Source organism: Garra rufa, chromosome 5 (genome assembly GCF_049309525.1).
Source record: "Garra rufa chromosome 5, GarRuf1.0, whole genome shotgun sequence".
Lineage (NCBI taxonomy): Eukaryota > Metazoa > Chordata > Actinopteri > Cypriniformes > Cyprinidae > Garra > Garra rufa.
Window position 1 is genome coordinate 21054121 of NC_133365.1, and position 21241 is coordinate 21075361.

Genomic DNA, 21241 nt, shown 5'->3' on the forward strand with positions numbered 1-21241 from the left:
TTTTATGTTTTAACTATTAATAATAATAATAAATGTTTCCTGAACTCAAATCAGCATATTAGAATGATTTCTGAAGACTGGAGTAATGCTGAAAATTCTTCAGAAATAAATTAAAAAAAGAAAAAAGAAATCAGTTATTTTAAATAGTTTTTTTTTTTTTCTCACAATAATACTGCTTTTGCTGGATAAAATAAATGCAGGCTTGGTGAGCAGAAGAGACTTAAAAAAAAACATTAAAAATCTCAAAATGTTTTGACTTGTAATGTATATTTCTGGTAAAGTATATGTTTTGAACGTTTTCTTATTAACAGACAATGAAATTGCACCCAAATACAACTATATATTTCCGCAGTATCAGTGTTGAGTAATGTCTTACTAGCAGACCACCCTTCAAAATAAAAGTCCCGCACCGAGTGAGCTTGTTGTCAACTTTGAGCTTAATCTTTAATTATTTGGCCTACCAGTTTTACATCTGAACCGAGCGGAATAGGTCTTTTTAAAATGGAGCTTGTTAAAGACCGGAAGGTATGACATATTTTACTATTTTGCTTTTTTTCTATGTAACGTAAGTTTATCATCATGACTGTTTACACTAGCTCAGATGTCCACGAGCTATCTAGAAATCATATATGGTTTGTTAACCCGACATGGAACAGCTGATGAAAGCTGTCGACAGCTAAACATGCGACACACTTACCCTCTGTCATGTTATATTTGACATGTAAGTTAAGGTTGAATCTCACATGTCTAAGTTTGAATCAAAGAAGTTTGCTTGTCGTAGCTGGCTGCTAACCGATCCAATATCATATCCATTACGAAAGCAGCCCTGCAAAAACCTTATTTAGTTATGAACTATTATTTAAAATAATAAACGTCGTTGTGTTATCCAATATTAAACCGTGTTTTTAACCGTCTGGCCCTGAAAGTGACTTTAGTTGAGTGGATTATGACATAAGACTGTTTACTGAGCGGTGTTTAGTCTGTAATTTGGTTGCTGCGTCATTATTTGTCATTTACACATGGATTCAGCATCGTTTGAATAAACGCAGATTTGTGCACTCCATACAGAGATTGGTTATTTTATTTATTCAACTTCAAATGAGCTAACGCATGTTGTCTTATCACCAGTGTGTTCTTTGAACCTGTCCCTGTGCTCACAGATAATGAAGGCTGGAGTTTTGGATCCTCTGAAGTTGTTTGATTCATAGCCTTCCACAGCAAGACAAAATGGAGGACCATTTAAAAAGGTAAAAATGTGGAATCTGACTTTATTTACCAGTCAGAGCAAGCCAGCATTGAGAAATGTTTAATTTATCTATATAGATTCATGTTAGAGTTAAAGCACATTCAGTGACCCCAAAAAGTGTTGGGTTACTTTAAAATGTATGAATTTCTTTGGATTATATAAACTATCAAACAAATTGTTTTCTGCAGATGTGACAGACCTTTATTCAGAACTAACTTCACTTTCCCAGGGAGGCCCGTATATGACATGCAGGGGAAAAAAGCAAGATATAGTGGGCCCAAATTATAATTTGTTCCCTTGTTTTGGGTAAATCGTTAAAAAAGGGAATGAATTAGTACATTGTGGCCATGATTTACCCAATACATGGCCATAAATTAGTAAATTGTGATATCAAATTTATAAATTGACCACAATATGGCTCCATACTATCCTGAACCATGTTTAAAATAACTCTAAACCAATTGTTCAGGTTCACACACACAAAGGCGTCCTGTTAATGTAATCACAAGCATAGTTAATCAAATTAAAGGGATAGTTCACCCAAAAAAGACAATTGTCATAATTTACTCACCTTTATATTGTTGCAATCCAATCCAATAAGATTTTGGTTAATCATCGAGAATTTTTTTTTTAATGAACCCTGAGAGGTTTCTGTCCCTCCATTGAAAGTCCAGAAAATCTAAAAGGTCATAAAAATTTAGTAAAACGGATAAAACTGCTCAACTCTCAGTCAAATTTTTTTAAAAGTAATATTTTTAATGTAAAGAAGTCTTATCTGCTCACCAAGCATGCATTTATCTGATCCAAGTTACAGCAAAAAATATTTTTAGTATTTAAAAAAACTGTTTTCTATTTGAAATTTATTCCAGTTTTTTCAAAGCTGATTTTTTTTAGCATCATTACTCCAGTCACATGATCCTTCAGAAATCATTCTAATTTTCTGATTTGCTGCTCAAAAAACACATTAGCTTTATGATTATGTTGACAGCTGAGTAGAATGTTTTCAGGTTTCTTTGATGAATAGAAAGAAAGAAATCAGAAGAACAGCATTTATTTTTATCAATTTAAAGCAACTTTGCTAAAAAAAAATATTAATTTCAATAATTTCTTTTCCAAAAAAAATAAAAATAAAAAAGAAGTAAAATTATTCTAAGCTTTTTAATGGTGTAGTAGTGTATAATTTTACAATTTAATTTTATTTCAGATAAATGCTGATCTTTGGATCTTTCTAGTCATCAAAGAATCCTCAACTGTTTTAAACATTGATAATGATAATATTAATAAATGTTTCTTGAACATCAAATCAGCAGAATAATTTTTGAAGGATCATGTGACACTGAAGACTGGAGTAATAATGCTGAAAATTAGCTTTGATCACAGAAATAAATTACATTTTAAAATATATTCAAGTAGAACACAGTTATTCTAAATAGTAAAAATATTTCACAATATTACTGCTCATGCTGTATTTTGGATCAAATAAATGCATGCTTTTGAATGGTAGTGCAGATTCAAGTCTCATCTGCACTTTTATGTTTACCAAATTTGATTTGCTTTATGTATGTCGATCACTGTTTAGATGTGCCTTTTTGAATCTTTTGAGTTTTGGTTCTTTTAAGTCATTGAGGGAACCTAAGGTTTCATTAAAGATACACTACCAGTCAAAAGTTTGGACCCACTTCCCCATCAAAGAGAATGGGGTCCAAAGTGTGTCCAAACTTTTGACTGGTAGTGTATCTTGTGTTTCTAAGATTAACCAGAGTCTTATGTATTTGAAACAACATGAGGGTAGATAATGCTGACAGAATTTTCATTTTTGGATAAACTACATCTTTAACTATGAATATTTTCCACTAGCATTTGACAGCAAAACGTCTCAGGTTACGTATGTAACCCTAGTTCCCTGAGAATAGGGAACGAGACACTGCGTCCTCTAGAGGGCGCTTTTGGGGAACGCTGCAGCGTGCCTCGAGTCTGAAGAATGCATAGAAAAACTACATGAAATGGCCGGCGCCAGCGTATGACGTCACCGCGGCGCGTCAGTCGCTGCCGTTGCGTCACTACCGGGCGACCATAAAAGAGGCGCCCGTGCAACACAATACATCTTCAAAGTCTGAAGCTTTACCGTCCGAAGCATGGCGAGGAAGCCTAGAGGACGCAGTGTCTCGTTCCCTATTCTCAGGGAACTAGGGTTACATACGTAACCTGAGACGTTCCCTTCCGAAGGGAACTCTCACTGCGTCCTCTAGAGGGCGCTTTTGGGGAACGGTATACCAACACTGCCATGCTGAGGGGAGTGCATGCTAAGCCAGCGAGCACTAAGCAACAATTCTGAGAGGAATTGCCCCTACTAGGACGTGGTGACGGCTGTCAAAACGTTATCCCTCCCGGCCAGAGGCCTGACCTGTTACCCACTTACAGACTGGGTAGAACCCAGGGAACAGCTCAGGCTTGGAATTATAGTAATTCCTTCTGAGGGAAACGGCTAAGCTTCGATGGAAACTTAGACTTGTCAGAACCAGAAACTACCGCAACATAGGGCCTAGTTCCCTCAGGAACTGGCTCCCATAAGAGGGCAGAAACCTGTCCTGGGTCCGTTCAAAGGGCCACTAGTAGTGGCGCGCCCCAATAGTGGATGGTCAGCAGACATCAGCTAAGATATCAAAGGAGTCGAACCCAGGGAACCGGGGTTGTAAGCCGACTTCAATAGATGGGAACAAGGCAAAGCGTGTGACCCATACCAAAAAGGACTTAAAAGAGGAACTCAAACTTGGTGGGAACCTACCAACACGTGGATTTTATAAAAGTGCCCCAGGTGTGTGTGCACTTACCACACTTGTGGTTTTAACTGGAAGACGCCCAGGCATAGCGTGGGACGCTTACCGACATGATCGGATTTAAGGGGAGTGTTTTCCCAGGGGGTTTCACTATCAGCTCCATGCCGTCTAAGGAGACAGAAAGGGTATGACCCTGATGGTGAGGGGATTGCCGCACTAACCCTCCCCTGGACAGAAGCTCGCAAGCTATCTGTCAACAGAGATGAACATGGAGCTGAGACCATCCTGAAATAGTGGACGATAGTAGAGGACAAAAATCCTGACCCTGATCAACAGGGAGGATCGCTTCTCCAGAAGGGGGCACTGCTGTCTTTTAGGGAACCCTTAATGAAAAAGGGGGGAAGCGTGCACAGCCCGGTCCACGCGACCTGTATGAAGGTCTGGCAATCTCACGAAGGTGGGTTGGCGCTCATAGAAGACCCTTCCCAGAAGGGGAGCTGCACAACCGAACAGGAGCGAATGCTCTCACTGTTACCCTTCATAGAGGGGAGCATACATCCAGAATAAAGGCTGGAGAGTAGAAACCTGAAGCATGAAGGTCAAGCTCCTACCCTGGGAAACAGGGAGGAGAACTTGGCCACCAAGGAGTGGTGCTCTTATAAGTGAACCCTGGAAAGGGGGCACGCCAACATCCTTGTAGCAGATTCATAACTCTCAAGGGTCTGTCCCTGATAGATTCCTACCCTCAGGAGGGAGGAAACCTTCCGTCCTAGGAAGTTGCTCTGAAGGAAACCCTGAATTAGGGGAGGTCAGGTCCGTTCCAGCAATCCTGCGCACAGGGAGGAACGCGAGCTCTTAACCTTAACAAAACCCATTCCTCAGAAGGGGGAGCACTCAGTCCTGGGAAGTTGCTCTGAAGGAAACCCTGGATTAGGGGAGCTCAGATATGTTCCAGCAATCCTGCGCACAGGGAGGAACGTGAGCTCTTAACCTTAACAAACCCTTTCCTCAGAAAGGGGAGCACTGTTTGCCTTGAAAGTTTCTGGGAAGCTCCGGAATGAATAAGGGCAGCTTCCTAGTTCAGACACTTCGTAAACCTTTCCTCAGAAAGGGAAGTGGAACTAGGCCTGAGGGGCGAGAATTGATCCTAAAGTGACGGCTTTCTAAGGTGTTAAACACCGAAAGATGCTCAAACCCTCTGTAGGGGAGACATTCGTCAGCCTAGGTGTAGATCCTACATCAAGTGCTGCCTCAGCCCTCAGGCTTAGAATGAGGCGACTTGAAGAGAGTCACAAAGTGGCACTCAGATTACATAAAAAACCCCTTCCTCAGAAAGGGGAGCGCACACCAAATGGACCGAGAATCAAGACCCCAGCTGGAAAGCATGTCACCAGGTGGAGCTCAAATAAGAACCTTTTCCGCAGAAAAGGGAGCAACCAAACCTGCTCCGGGTTCGCAGCGAGCACTCCGGTCTGCTGCACTCCTATTCAAGTGAACGCCTGTCTCAACAGGTGTAGACACTCAGTTTCCATGGAAACCGTATTTAGGAAAGGACACGAAGCGGATCCTCGCACGCAGGCCGTCTGCAACAGAGTTAAACATACTAGTGCAATCTTAACCATAAATATCTTAAGATGCTTACCTAGGGAGAAAGGAAAATTTCCTTTTGCTCGTTTAACCACTGAAGGGGGAAGCCTGATGGTGCTGGAACAAGTGTTGTGTAGACGGACACCACCATACAACCGTTTGAAGGGAGGGGTGCTCCGTCGAGATGTTTCCACCTTTTTCTGAGGGAAAAATACAACACGCAACCTAACCCTGCAGGCAACACGCCTATCCAGCCATAAGGGGGGGCGTAACTAGGGAGTTATGCTCCTGTCTCAATAGGGCATAAGTCTACACTAGGCCTGCAGAGGACAGCATAACCATATCAAGGGCAAACCCAAGAAAAACTTAGGGAGCTTACCTTGAAGAGGACAAGGTCCTATGTGTAATGTATGCTGTAAGGGTTGGTTTACCGCACAGCCTGTGGAGTGGAGAGGGCAAAACACTGCCGTAACCTTAATCCATAGGATCAGAGGGGGGCGTCTGCCGTAGACTCGTCGTATTTCTTCTGTGGAGAGAAAAAACATACACAGGCCTGAGACAGTATGAAGTTCCTTCAAAGTAAAAAACGGATCATACTCACCCATTTAAGAGCATCCTGCTTCATAGAAAGAGGCGGGACTCCCCTCAGAGACCGCCTGATTCCAGACCGTCAGTAAATTAGGGTTCTATACAGGTAGAACCACCAAAGAACATCATAGGTCCGGGGAGTGCAGGAAGCTTAAATGGCGACAGGGGAATTAAAATGGCGACCCGACTGGACCGAGGGAAGGAGAGGTTTTATTAGGTATTACTCTGACCCCTGCGAGAATTTTGTCTCGCTTGGATGACTTCCCTTAAATCCTGTCTGCCACCTCTCGATCCGCGTCGCCTCCTAGACCTGCTCGCAGGGGGAGGAGGAGCGCGGGATGCAACACTAGCCTTCTGCACCTGCCTCTGTTCCTCAGAAGGAGGCGGCGCAGGACCCCTGTGGTGTTCGGGCTGAGACCTGGGCCTTCGAGGGATAAAGGACTTGAAGGCAGCTGAGCGCGTCTTCGCTTCTCTGAACTTTTCAACCACCGTCTCGACGGAGGCACCGAAAAGCTCAGATGGCGAAACCGGTGCGTCGAGAAGAAAGCCCTTCTCTTTCCTCCCGACATCAGCTAGGTTCAACCACAGATGTCTCTCCGTAGCCACCATAGCCCCCATGGCCCTGCCCATATGGGTAGCGGCCTGCTTGGTGGCACGGAGAGCGAGATCCGTGGTGCGACGGAGCTCAGCCACCTGGTCAGGGGAAAGACCCTGACCGTTGTCCAGGTCTTTCAGCAGATCGGCTTGGTATGCTTGGAGCACTGCCATGGTGTGCAGTGCGCCCACCGCCTGACCTGCTGCTGCATATGCTCTGCCGTTCAGCCGGGATGTTAATTGCAGGGCCGGAGAAGGCAGAGAGGGAGTCTTGAGAGAGGAGGCCCGCCCTGTGGAGAGATAGCAAGCTAGCGTCTCTTCCACAGGGGGCATCTTCTCATAGCCGTGGTCACGCAATCCCTCGATATTAGCATAGTTCGCCATGGACGAACTATGAATGCGCGCCGAGTACGGCTTTTTCCAGCCCTTCTCGATCTCAGTATGAAGATCGGGAAGGAATGGAAGACTCACCGGAGCTGGGTGGTTATGGCCTGAAAGATACCGCTCGTCGAGGCGACCCCGCGGCGTTATCTTTCTAGCCCGCTTCCACGGCAGGTCGAGCCTGGCCGTGGCGCGGTCCATAACCTCCAGCAGCTCTTCATATGCAGGACAGGAAGGTAGAGAGGATTCAGCCTCAGCGTCTTCATCCATCTCTAGCACTTCCTGTTCTTCTTGGGTGGAACCCAAAAGAGCACTTGCTCCTGGATCTGACGACGTCAGCGATAACGCATCATCATCAGCTAGGAGCCTGTCATCGTCTCCGGCTGGCGAGAGAGAGAGACCCTTCTCAAGTTCGTCAGCCAGTTCCACTTGCGAGCCCCATGAGCTCAGTTTCCTCCGTGCCTCGGCAACGGCAGGACCCGAACCGCGAGGGGCAAGTGAATGCTCATCTTTCCTCAGAAAGAGAGACAGACGAGACCGGAGCTTCTTCATAGGGAAGCGCTCACAATGTACACACAATGCCCCCTCAAGGACATCGCGTGTGTGCTCTTCGCCCAAACAGAATACGCAAAGCTCATGTGTGTCATCAGGTGTCAAATAACGAGGACACGGATGAACACACCGCTTAAACGACTTGCTAGTGCTTGCCATGATAGTAGTTTAAAGAAAGGATTCTTACCGTTTCTTCCAATGCACATCCAAACCGGGAAAGCTGAAGACAGCGAAGATGTATTGTGTTGCACGGGCGCCTCTTTTATGGTCGCCCGGTAGTGACGCAACGGCAGCGACTGACGCGCCGCGGTGACGTCATACGCTGGCGCCGGCCATTTCATGTAGTTTTTCTATGCATTCTTCAGACTCGAGGCACGCTGCAGCGTTCCCCAAAAGCGCCCTCTAGAGGACGCAGTGAGAGTTCCCTTCGGAAGGGAACTAAAGTGTTTTTCTTTGTTTTTTTAAGCACATATATCAATTGCTTTTAATTGTCCAACTGCTTTTGTTTTACTTCACATTGCATTGCAGAAAAACTAATGAAATCTGTACTAGTTTTGACTTGTTTGATTTTCAGTTTTATCTTTATTGTATCTTTACACAGAGCTCCATATAAAAACAAAACAGGCCAGTCGTCACCGGAGGACTGGTTTAAGAGAAGGCAGAGATCAGTAGACAATCACAATGACGTGGCACCAAGGACGCACGTCAACAACAGCAGCTCTCACGCCAACAAGAGTGCTGATCTCAAAAGCCGCAGTGGTCTAAATAATGGGTCAAACAAGAAAACTGGAAAGGTCTGATTCTAGTATGGCCATTAGGATGATTTAAATCTTACTGTCGCAAATTTGAAAGCCTAAAAAAGCTTTTCAATCTTTCAGATATCGAAGGACAACAGAGCTGAGCCTTCCTCTCAGGACAAAAGAATCAGCAGGAGATCAGCAGAGAGAGGTGTTTATTCCTTTTAAGAAGGCTATTAATAATATGATTATAGACATTTTTCCGGAGTGAACAAAGAGCGCCGCCGTCACGAATTTTAACGTCAGATTGGATGCTCTTCTATTCCGGTCTCCATAGGAACCCATTCAAGTAGCGTCCATCTGTTTTTAATGTAGCTAACGTCGGCAGCTTTGTGTCACTCATTAAACTTTGAGGACTGAGGCACTGAGAAATGACGGTCATTGCGACATTGCAAAGAGATGGCGCTATAGAGCCATGTGCTTTTAAAAACAGTTTAATAGGTTTAACATTAGATTATTAGCCACTTTGACTAGAAACACTGGAGACTGGAAATGCAAAGAGTCAGGCGTGACTTCCGCGTTCAGGAAAAAGGTCTTACGGGGTCATTGAATGCTTGAATCTGATTGGCCGATGAACGTGCTAATGATGAGCATTATTTTCAGGGAAACGCATGGCGAAAGTAGTTTCCTGGCAGCTCTTGACCGCATTACATGTCTATATCACTTCGCCACATGATTTCAGTTATTTATTTCAAAGGTCCTTTCAGCCCAAAATAGCCAAACCCCACAACGACACTGGCCAAACAAATTAATAAGTAAACAATAGGATAAAAACGACAGATTATTTCCATGTTTTTGCCACAATATTACGTTTTATTATGTACGGAAAGCACATACTCTCTTTCTCCCGCTCTCTCTCCCTTACAGACGCATACACATACAGTTTGCACACACGTTAGCATACGCACTAATGATGTTAGCACTGTTCTGATGATTAACAACTTAAACTACCTGACATTTCTCAAAAGCGAGGTAACAACAGCATTGTCTTGAAGAAAATGAATTTAAAGTTTAACTGTTAGGAGAGAGGATGCTGCCAATCACTTTTGAGAGACGCACAGACTTGTTGAGAGAGCTAATTCACAAGCTTAATCTCTCTCTCCCTCTCTCTTTCTGTCTGTCTGTCAGTCTGTCTAAACTTCATCATTAACTGCATTAGTTTGCTATCAATGGCTCAAGTGTCATTAATAGGTCTAAAAGGACCTACTTACAATAGCCTTTTAAGGACAAAAACCGGACGAATGTCTTGAAATATATCATCTGATCGATGTCTTGAGGTGTGGGAACCATAGTATAAGTGGAATAATTGACTTCGGTCCATTGAATTCAATGGCCTGTTGTCATTTATTTCTTACTTAAATCATAATTAGATGATTTGTTTCTGCTTTTAGTTTACAGAGGGACCAAACCTTCCCCAAACCCTGCTGATAGAGCCAAATCAGCTATTGCATCTAGTAGCACATTTGAAATGAAACTTGCTGATTTCCCTGAATTGGGTGATGTCACACCCAGCAATCCTACAGCAGTTTCCCTGCACCAGGAACCGTCGGTATGTGCTGGTGCAGTCATGCCAGCAGAGCGTCAGAGTTCACCAGCACCCATTTGTAAGGTAACCTTCATGCATGGTGATCGGGGCCAAAGAACACATTGTTCTGTTATAGCACAAGCTGTTTACTAACATGTGCTGGCTTTACGGCCTCAATGAAACTTGGTGATGTTTGGTTTTTACTCTTATTAGAATGTACCAAAACGAAGAACCAAGTCGGCACAGCAAGTCCCGTCCAGTGGAAAGTGTGACATGACATCAGCTATCACAACAGGTGAAGATGTGTAAACATGATTGAGAAATCAGGTGCTTTAGTTACTTTGTTCAAAACAAGATGTTGATTGTGTGATGTTGAAAATTATTTAAGAAAGAATGCACATCAGGTGTGTTTTGCTTAGTTTTTATTCAATTTGTGAAGGTGCTGTAAATTGAATTGTTATACATTCTGTTGTATTTGTACAATTTTCTTGTATTTTGTGAAAGTGGAATGCATTTTGTATTGTAAATGGCCATGTATTTTCATACTAAAATCTTAAAGACAGTTTCCCACTCATAGTTATGACATTGTGGTGTAATTCATGTGTGTTAAGCTCATAAATAAGATCTTTATGACCTGACAAAGAATGCACCATTTTTTGCACAATTTCCATGTTGTTTTAAGGAAAACACATGTAATTATTCTTATTGAATGTTTAGTTTCACTGGGAAATACCTTATATTACAGAAGTGAAATCTGTTTAAATTAGATTTTAAGTTAAGAATCAATTCTAAAAGAATTAAATGTATCAAATTGTTTAAACCCCAATTTGATTTAGATCAGGACAGTGGAGTTTCCAATCCCACTGGATCTTCTTCTCAGTCCTGGGCAAACATTGCTTCTCAGCCTCCTAGAGTCATCCATAAAAGCCCCAAAGCCAACACATTGTCTCAGGTAAACTGCTGTGGTGTTGGTCAGCATTTTTTAATGTGTACTAAACAAAATGGATAAAATTTGCATCCTATTACTTTGTCTAGGAGGATTTAACTACACAGCCGCGAGAACAGAAAACGGAAAAGAAGAGGAGGAAGAAAAAGAAGAAATCCAAAACAGTATCTGAGAACGCAGAGGAGTCACCAGAGGAATATCTGATACTGCCGGAGCCTCCAAAGTTTGAGGTACAATCCGTCAAATCTGTGTTATTTGATATTTTCTGAAATTAGACTTTAAGAGTTTCTCGTTTAAGTTACTTGGAAATAAATTGCTGTATAAATCAGTTATGGTAGACTAAAATGATTTCAAACCATTTTTGTTTATTGAAATAAATCTGAAATAAAATGTGACCCTGGACCACAAAACCAGTCTTAAGTCGCTGGGGTATATTTGTAGCAATAGCCAAAAATACATTGTATGGGTCAAAATGATTGATTTTTCTTTTATGCCAAAAATCATTAGGAAATTAAGTAAAGATCATGTTCCATGAAGATTTTTTGTAAAATTCCTACTAAAAATATATCAAAATGTAATTGTTGATTAGTAATATGCATTGTTAAGAACTTAATTTGGACAACTTTAAAGGTGATTTTCTCAGTATTTAGATTTTTTTGCACCCTCAGATTCCAGATTTTCAAATGGATGTATCTCGGCCAAATATTGTCCTATCATAACAAACCATACATCAATAGAAAGCTTGAGCTTTCATATGATGTATATATCTCAGTTTGGTGAAATTTAACCTTATGACTGGTTTTGTGGTTCAGGGTCACAAATATTAGATGGAAACACTTAAATGAAGTACTGAGATTACTAAAACGAAAATATAAAGTAGTTGTGTAGATGCAGTGTGTTGCAAAGTATTCAAACGTTTTATGTTGCAGTCTTATGTTAAACTGCTTTAAATAACTTTTCCACATCAATCTACACTCCATACACCATAATAACAAAGTAAAAGCATGTTTATAACAACTTTGCAAATTTATTAGAAAGAAAATAAGTATTCATACCCTTTTCTGGGACACTTGAAATTTTGCTCAGGAGCACTCATATTGCTTGCTGTGTGTTACTACACTTGAAGCAGAGTTAAAATTCTCTGGACTGATGAACCTAAATTCCAAGAATCACATATGGAGGAAACCAGGCACTGCTCATCTCCTGCAGAGTACCATTCCAAAAGTAAAGTATAGAGGTAGCAGCCTCATGTTGTGGGGCTGTTTTTCAGCGGCAGGGACTGAGGGACTCCTCAGAGTAGAAGAAAAGCTCAGTGCACCAAAATATTGAGAGCATTCAGAACCTCAGGCTGGGAAGAAGGTTCACCTTTCAACAGGACAATGGCCCTAAGCACACAGCAAGAGTGGCTTATAGACAACTCTGTGAATCTGTAAATGTCCTTGAGTGTCCCAGCCAGAACCTGGGCTTGAACCCAATCAAACATTTCTGGGGAAACTAAAAATGTGCAGAGGTGAGGGGAAGTATGGCAGATTATTGCCAAATCCTGATGTGCAAAGCTTGTTGCATTATTCTAAAAAAGACTTGAGACTGTAAAGGTGCTTCAACTAAGTGCCCTGTTAAGGGTATGAATACTTATGCAGTGTACTAATTTCATTTTTTTTTTTTTTTAATAAATTTGCAAAGTTGTCACAAATCAGTTTTTGCTTTGTCATTATGTTGTATGGAGTGTTTATTAATGTGGGGAATAAAGTTATTCAAAACAGTTTAACATATGGCTGCAACCTAACAAAATGTGAAAAAAAATGAAGGGATTTGAATACTTTCGCAAGACACTGTATATAAAAGAGTAGAACTAATGAAAATGAAACTACAGTTAAAATAAAAACTGAAAATACTATAGTATATAAATAACATTAAAATAACACTGGCATAAATACATTTTAGAGGCTTATTCACTGTTTAGCACTTTTTTAAAACCTAATGTTGATTTTTTTTTTCTGTGTGTTTTGTAGGATGAAGAGGAGTTTCCAGACCTGTCACTTGCATTTGTGAGTTCATTCTTTTGACCTGAGCACCTCCTCATGCGAGCAGTTTATATAAAATGTTGGTTATGTTTGCACCTGTTAATTTTATCATCTGTAATTATATTGATTCAGGAACTGAAAGGACATTCAGCAGCACAAAAAGAGGGATTGTCCCTACACAAATCCACTACACCCTCCAGTGATACTAAGAAAACACAGGTTAGTATGCGTTTCCAGTGCGATGTTTGAACCCCATCAAATCTAAAAGGGTGTACAGTTGATGTGTAAATCCGAATGTAAAATGAATAACTAAACATTTAGTCTAAAAGACGGTCTAACATTGTAATTACTTCTTATCCAATCTTATCTCAGCAGGCTAGTCAAAAGAAGTCAAAAGTTCCTGTACAGCTTGACCTTGGAAACATGCTGGCCATACTTGAGCAAAAGCAGCAGTCTCAAAAATCCAAACAAGACCAGCGACCACTAACACTTTCAGGTATTTGACTGAATAATTTAAGTGGATGCTATCATGCATTTAAAGACACTATGATGTTCCTTAATATGTGTAATATAACAATTAATATTACTGGTGTGTTAGTTGGAGGAGCTCTGCCTGTGGTCCACAAAGAACCTTCAGTTCAGAAGAAGTCATGGCAGCAAGAGAAGACACCGCACAACCCACTGGACTCCACCTGTCCGTTAGTAAAGAAGGGAAAACAGCGAGAAATTCCCAAGGCGAAAAAACCAACACCTCTCAAAAGAGTGAGTCCAGTGTTTAACTAACTGGAGTGTCATTTATACTATTTGTTGCAAAAATTATACTTTTTTTTTTTTTTTTTTTTCCTTGTGAATTTTGAATCTGTTTTTGACCAGCATTCTTAAACATGTTTTGCTATTTGATCAATTAAGGTCATTCTTCGGGAGAGAGAGGAAAGGAAGCAGAACCGCCTACTGGAGGAGAGAGACCCTGCTCGAGTGGCCACCGAAGCTGGTGAAAAGGAATCTAGTAATAGTGAGAATCCTTCTGAACCAAGCCTCACTGACCTTGACCAACTTCTTCACGCAGGTATGAAACATAAGACTGTGCTATAATCACATGTGATCATTGCACACAATTACTGAGGTTGCTTAGAATAGAAAATGTTTTAGTGTTGTCTAGCTTGGTAGCATCAGTGTTTTTGTAATATGTACAATGAAATTATAATCTGTATCAGACATAGATGAGCAGCCTGGACTCGTTGAAAATGAGGAGTCAGAGAGTGGCCAGCCTGGTTCACCATCTCATCACAAGTTGGATGACAGCGTGTCAGAAAATGCAACACTAAAATCCTGGAATGCCAATTCCAATCCCAATCTTCCCAAAATCCACAGCAGGAAGTTCAGAGAGTAAGACAGTCGTTTGTTTTTGTATCACAAAGATATGCAATTTGTTTTGAAAAAGGTTGAAGATGTGACTAAATAAATGCGTTATTTGCAAGTAATGATAGAAAATAAAATACATTTGCATAGTAAATATAATAATAATAATAATAATAATAATAATAATGACAGTAATATTTTTAAATAATAATGATAATATTGGCATTAATTAACTGATAACATTTATGTTTGCTAATTCTACAGCTACTGCAGCCAACTATTATTATTATTATTATTATTATGGTTTTGTTTTGTTTTTGGCTTTTTCTTTTGTTTTGTTTCTCAAAGATACACAAATTGTTCCTAAAAAGGCCAAAATGATTTTCCAAAATGATAGAAAATACATTTGCGTTATAAAAATAGTAGTAGTAATAATAATAATAATAATAATAATAATTTGAATAATAAAAAAACTAAATAATAATAATAATAATAATGCCATTGTATAAAAATAACATTTTGTTTTTGTTTTGTTTCTTTGTTTCCGACAGGCTGCTATTATTATTATTATTATTATTATTATTATTATTATTATTATTATTATTATGGTTTAGTTTAGTTTTTTTTTTTTTTCTTCTTTTTTGGTGTCTCAAACATATGCAAATTGTTCCCAAAAAGGCCAAAATAATTTTCCAAAATTATAGAAAATAAATTTGCATAATAATAATGAAAAAGATTATAATAATACTTTTGATTAATCATAACAACAGCAAAACAATAATAATAATATTAATATTAATAATAATAATATTGCCATTAATGCTAATTCTACAGCTACTATATAATTATTTTTTATTATGGTAACACTTTACAGTAAGTTTTTTTTTTAGTGTTAATTAGTGCATTAAAATTAATAATAAGCAATACATTTGTTACAGTATTTATTCATCTTTGTTAACGTCAATTAATAAAACTGTTCATTGTTAGTTCATGAACATGAATTAATATTAACAGATATAACTTTGGATTTTAATAATCCATTAGTAGTTAACTAATGTTAACAAATGGAACCTTATTGTGAAGTGTTACGATTATTATTATTATTATTATTATTGTTGTTGTTGTTATTATCATTATTTTTATTATTGTTATTAATTTATTGAATTTTATTTGTTTTTTTGTTTTTGTTTTTGTTTATTCTACAGCTACTGCAACCAAGTGCTTAGAAAAGATGTAGATGAATGTGTGAGCAGCTTACTGAAGGAGCTGGTGAGGTTTCAGGATCGTCTTTATCAGAAAGACCCCATGAAGGCCAGGATGAAGCGGCGGCTGGTCATGGGCCTACGAGAGGTGCTGAAACACCTCAAACTCAGGAAGGTCAAGTGTGTTATCATCTCGCCCAACTGTGAACGGATTCAGTCCAAAGGTAAAATGAATTCATAGCGTAGAACTTACATTTTGATTCACATGTAACTGCTGTAATTGTTACCGATTGAACACCTGTTGTGCTTATGTAGGCGGTCTAGATGAGGCTCTTCACACTATCATCGACACATGTCGGGATCAAGGTGTCCCATTTGTGTTTGCCTTGTCAAGAAAGTCGCTGGGCCGCTGTGTTAATAAAGCTGTCCCCGTCAGCTTAGTGGGCATCTTTAACTACGATGGCGCACAGGTAAATACCAGTAGTTTCTGGTTATCCTTCTTATTTTTCAATGCGGAAGTAAGCTGTCTGGCTGTTTTAGACTTCCGGTTCATAAGCCGCCATAGGGAAATTATGAGAAGAATAACGAGTGCAGTATACAGTAACTGTTTGCACTAAAATCCATTGTGTTCATAATTAAGATAATACATTCAAATATTATGGAAAGACACACCAGTTTGGAATAGCAAGCAGTAAAACGAGCTGTTTTGTACAGCTAAAAACAGCTGGAAGCGAATGAGACCGGGAGCCAGATACGTTTAATTTACAAATGGGCACACCCACTCTTACAGGAAAAATAAGGTGAATAGTTGTGGTAGGTATCTAATTCAGTGCACTTTGCTGATTTCTGTATATTTTGTGGCCACAGGACCACTATCACAAAATGATTGAGTTATCGGCTGAGGCCAGGAAGGCCTATGAGGTGATGATTGCAAATCTGGAGGCCACATCACAGGAAGAGCAGGAGGAGCAGGAGGAGCAGGAGGAGCAACAGGAGCAACAGGAGCAACAGGAGGTGGAGCCGTCAGAAGAACCTTCTGGAACTGTAGAGCCAGAGTACAGTACGTCCTAAATAAAGACCAAAAATAGCATGAATTTATTGCTTTTGCATGCAATACTGCAATTTCATTATGCTTTTAGTTAACTATTCTGTTAAACGACTCCATTAACTGTTAAATATGTAAATGAGTAACTTAGCTCCTTTGTTTATAGGTAGGTTGCCCATGTAAGTATAGACTTGAGAATTTTTTTGCGAAGTTATATCTCTATATGGTGGCTGGTTGATGTGTTACATGAGATATAAGAAAAAAATGAAGAAAAAAGAAGATTAGATTAGTCAATCAGAAAGTGACAGTAAAGACTTTTACAGTGTTACATAATATTTCTATTTTAAAATTCTGTTACTTTAAACAGAATTTTGTTGTTGTTTATCAGTAAAGCCTGAAAAAATTGATCAAAATATTAAGCAGCACAACTGTTTTTAACATTGTCAATAATAAGAAATGTTTGTTGAGCATCAAATCAAAATATTAGAATGATTCCTGAAGAATTTTGTGACACTAAAGACTGGAATAATGATGCTAAAAACTAATAAATTACATTATATCTAAATCAAAAAAATATTTAAAACTATAACAATATTTCACAATATTACTGTCTTTATTTTCTTAATTATAAAATAAATGTCAATCACAAAATAGCTAAACACTGAATAATCGTATCGTTTTCTGGTGAAATAGGCTCATTCTCCAACTCCCGTCGCGTTCAAAAATGACCAACGAGTTTCAATATTTGTTGTATTTAAAACTTGACTCTTCTGTAGTTATATCGTGTACTAAGACCGGTGGAAATGCAAAGCTGCGAGTTTCTAGGCTGATAAGATTAGGAACTACACTCCCATTCCGGCGTAATAGTGTAGTGTAGTTCCTAATCTTATCAGCCTAGAAAATTGATGCTTTGCATTTCCACCGGTCTTAGTACACGATATAACTACAGAAGAGTCAAGTTTTAAACAGGACAAATATCGAAACTCGTTGGTCATTTTTGAACGTGATGCTATTGGTCTAATAGGATTCAATGATCTATGCTAAGCTATGCTAAAAGTGATATCGCCAGAACAGGAGAACGGCTGAATGGATTTCAAAACGGTAAAACTCAACTTATTAACTCGGGGGGGAGCTGGAGAATGAGCCTATTTCCAAAAAAAGTGGAGTGTTCCTTTAAGCCTAGTCCAAGATTAAATGTCTGAGCTGTTTCAACTGAAAGAAACTTGGACTGACCGATATTAAAATATATCAGTGCCTTTGTTTTGTCTACGGATGCACACCAGTATAGTTTCTTTTCTAAGGCACGGTTATAAAAATTACTTAAATGTCCTAATTGAACTATGGCCTAATCCTGGTTTAGGCTAAGCCCCATATACAAAACCGGGCCTTAGACTCCTATCTGATTTTCTATATTTAAAAAAAAAAAAAAGTCTTTTTTTTTTTTATTCGGGCTAGTTAAATTATTTTCGGGCTACCAAAATCTGAAGAGTACCTGCCCGAAGGGCTACCAGAGATTTTGAAATTTTGCGAGCCCTGATAAGTGTAAATTGATATCTATACATCATCTGAAAGTGAAATATATAAGCTTATTTAGGTAATATAAACAGCTATTTGAAAATATGGAATTTGAGGGTGCAAAAAAATCGAAATATTGAGAAAATTGCCTTCAAACTTTTCCAAATTAAGTTCTTAGCAATGCATATCAAAAATTAAGTTTTTATATATTTAGGGTAGGAGATTTACAAAATATCTTCAAGAAACATCATCTTTACTTAATATCCTAAAGCTTTTTGGCATAAAAGAAAAATCAATCATTTTGACCCACACAATGTATTTTTGGCTATTGCTACAAATAAACCTGTGCAACTTAAGACTGGTTTTGTACTCCAGGGTCACATATTTATAGAGAGTGAAATGAACCAATTCAAATAGTAAACAAATATTCTCAGATTATGTAACCCATATGAAACATGCATGTACAGGCGCATCACTACTGCCGGAGATGGCAAGTCAGTGTCACCAACTTCATCTCTTAAAACGAAAACAAAGAAAGCACTAGTTTGTCAACAAATTATTAAAACGTTAATGCGGTCTCCTTGCTGTTTACCTGCTAGTGCATTGTGGCAAGCTTTTTTGCATGTACTTGAGTGCTTATTAGGCTATGTAGGCAATTAAGGGCTCATTATTATGATTTATATGGTTTAGTAATAAACATGCGACAAACAGTCGACTAATGCTTAGGGTTAAAATGAACAACTTCTAGTCAACCAGAAAAATCTTTAGTTGAGGGCAGCCCTAGAAGTGACTCTCAGAGCAGTTCTAGAGATTATGTTCGTGTTCATGTACTTGTATAGCATAGGGCCCCAGTATTTTCTACTCCGTTTGGATTCACCCATGTATTCTGTTTGTTTTCTCAGTTAAAATCTGGAAGAAAATGCTTGAGAAAGATTACAACCACCCCTTCCTGAATTTCGAGGACCAGTTTTCAACCATTTCCATTGGTTCAGAGCAGCTGCTGGATGACGATGAAGGAAGTTGATGGAAGTACACCGACCTATGAGACGAAATGTCTGTTTTTGTTTGTTTGCAGTGCTGAGGTCATGCTCCTGTGACACGGAAACAGATTTCTAGAGTGTTTCCAACCCCTGCGTGAGCCTTTAGCACCTTGTGAAAAATGTCAGAAATAGCTTGAAGTACCAAATGTGCCTGTCTAGAGGATTTTATTCAAAAATACAAACGTATATTCCTGTAACCTGGAATGGTGTATTAAATCAAGAGGCAATACAGCTGAAAAAAAAAAATTAAGAATAGCCCTTGACTGAAATATTTTCTTAGAGATATCACACACTTAGTTTGATGTTTCCACAGTCTAAATGGTAAATATTTTTGCAAGTAGCTAATATCCCTCTATTTCTATTCAAATGAGTGTAATGGTTTGATATAATGATGAACAATCTGAACCACTTAATTTATGTACGTTTACATTTGTAAATCAAATGTATTTTCCTTCTCCAGTTGGATGCACAATTTTACTGATCATGACCACTGTGTTTGCAGCCCACGCGTCGTCATTATCGGCAGGGTGCCGTTAATTCTGAAGGCTCGTAAAGCGAATGATTGTTACGACCGTGAACTGTTTGTGGGAATACCTCTCCTTCCTGGAACTTATTAAACAATGCTTACCTAAATCATAGATCTCACTTTTAATTTATAACTCTCCTCTGGCTGTTCCTCAACACTAGCTAAACCATTAAGACTGAGTGCTTGAGAGGAGAGGTGGTTCTCCTTAAAATTCTCTGTTAGTTTAGCTCTATGCCTTTATGCTGTCCACTGCAGTTAATAGGGAATGTGTGTGTTATGCACTTGTGTAGTACTCAGTGATTCATGGCATAAACATGTAGCATAGAGCTAACAATTCACAGCTTTACTTGGCAGTAACAAATCATCTTTTCCTGCTTCTGTGAATTTTCAGAATGTTGACTTTGGGACCAAAAACAACTTTGTGATTGTGAAGGTTTTAGAGTTTTCTCAAGTATTTGCAATAAATTCATTGCAATAAATGATCTTGTGTCCAAAATGTCCGTCCTTGGAATACCATTATGAATGAATAAGTAGAAACCAGAAATGAATCTCTAGTGCTTAAGCGAATGGTTCACCATAGTGAAAACTGTCATCATTTACTGACCCTCGAGATGTTCTTTCTTGACAAAACAAGATATTTTGGAGAAGGTTGGTGAGCAACTGGTCCCCATTGACTTGTATTATTATTGTGTTCCATACTATGGAAGTCGATGGGGACCAGGGATTGTTTGGTTACCAACATTCTGCAAATTCTCTTTGACACAAGAAAGAAGACACAAAACTGTGTCAAAACAGTCTTAAGTAGCACTGGTATATTTGTAGCAATAGCCAAAAACACTCTGAATAGGTCAAAATTATTATTTTTTGTTTTATGCCAAAAAATCATTAGGATATTAAGTAAAGATCAGGTTTCATTAGGATATTTTGTAAATTCTCTGCCATAAGTATATCCAAACTTAATTTTCCTCAGATTTTCAAATAGTTGTATCTCAGCCAAATATTGTCCTATCCTAACAAACCGTACATAAATGGAAATCAGTTTAAAAAAAAAAATCCTTATGACTGGTTTTGTGGTCCAGGGTCAAATTTCGTTTTAAGAGGCAGCGGCAGAATATTTGGTGCTGCTGTGTCCGTTGCTTTCAAAACTCAAAGAGGTGCATAGCAGTATATTTTAATTTTTCGCTTGACTTGGACTTAGCAACAACACAAGCTTGTTTCTGCAAAGACATTTATGTTTTCTACAAAAATATCTGACGTGTTTACATTTTACATGGCATGAGAATGTGAAAAACTACGGCTAAAGTAAACTTGCTGCCTTCATGTGATATGGGAAAGATGATGCTTTCCACTTGTGAAGTGGAAATTACCAGTGTGTCGTGTTCAGGTGCTTTTGTTGTCGTAGTGTAGAGAAACATGGCGGACTCGCAATTTGTCCACACATGTTACTTTGGTAAAACAGACCAAATAAAATAACATGAGAAAATTGCCTCCTTCAGAACACTGTACCGCACAGCACCCTACTGGAGGCGAGCCACGA

The 21241-nt window shown here is 39.1% G+C and overlaps 1 protein-coding gene across 3 annotated transcripts; it reads left to right on the plus strand.

The window, feature by feature from the left end:
- The first annotated feature begins 388 nt into the window (after positions 1-388).
- secisbp2 (SECIS binding protein 2) lies at positions 389-20186 on the plus strand. Of its 3 annotated transcripts, none has more exons than XM_073840334.1 (18): positions 389-525; positions 1161-1247; positions 8327-8519; positions 8604-8673; positions 9914-10131; positions 10261-10342; positions 10884-10999; positions 11083-11223; positions 13006-13041; positions 13150-13236; positions 13390-13513; positions 13616-13779; positions 13927-14083; positions 14232-14403; positions 15582-15802; positions 15894-16048; positions 16446-16638; positions 19041-20186. In XM_073840334.1, the coding sequence occupies exons 2-18, from the start codon at positions 1228-1230 to the stop codon at positions 19160-19162; spliced, it is 2271 nt and encodes a 756-aa protein (XP_073696435.1). In that variant the 5' UTR covers positions 389-525; positions 1161-1227; the 3' UTR covers positions 19163-20186. The 3 variants fall into 3 exon arrangements, with proteins under 3 accessions (XP_073696435.1, XP_073696437.1, XP_073696436.1); XM_073840336.1 differs by having other exon boundaries at positions 13393-13513; XM_073840335.1 differs by lacking the exon at positions 389-525 and adding an exon at positions 598-721.
- Positions 20187-21241: the final 1055 nt, after the last annotated feature.

Bases quoted from the DNA above. Each gene is read 5' to 3' on its own strand.
- secisbp2 (XM_073840334.1), top strand. From the start codon at position 1,228: ATGGAGGACCATTTAAAAAG. The intron at 11,000-11,082 runs GTAAACTGCTGT...TACTTTGTCTAG, and splicing joins AAGCCAACACATTGTCTCAG to GAGGATTTAACTACACAGCC. The intron at 14,404-15,581 runs GTAAGACAGTCG...TTTATTCTACAG, and splicing joins CACAGCAGGAAGTTCAGAGA to CTACTGCAACCAAGTGCTTA.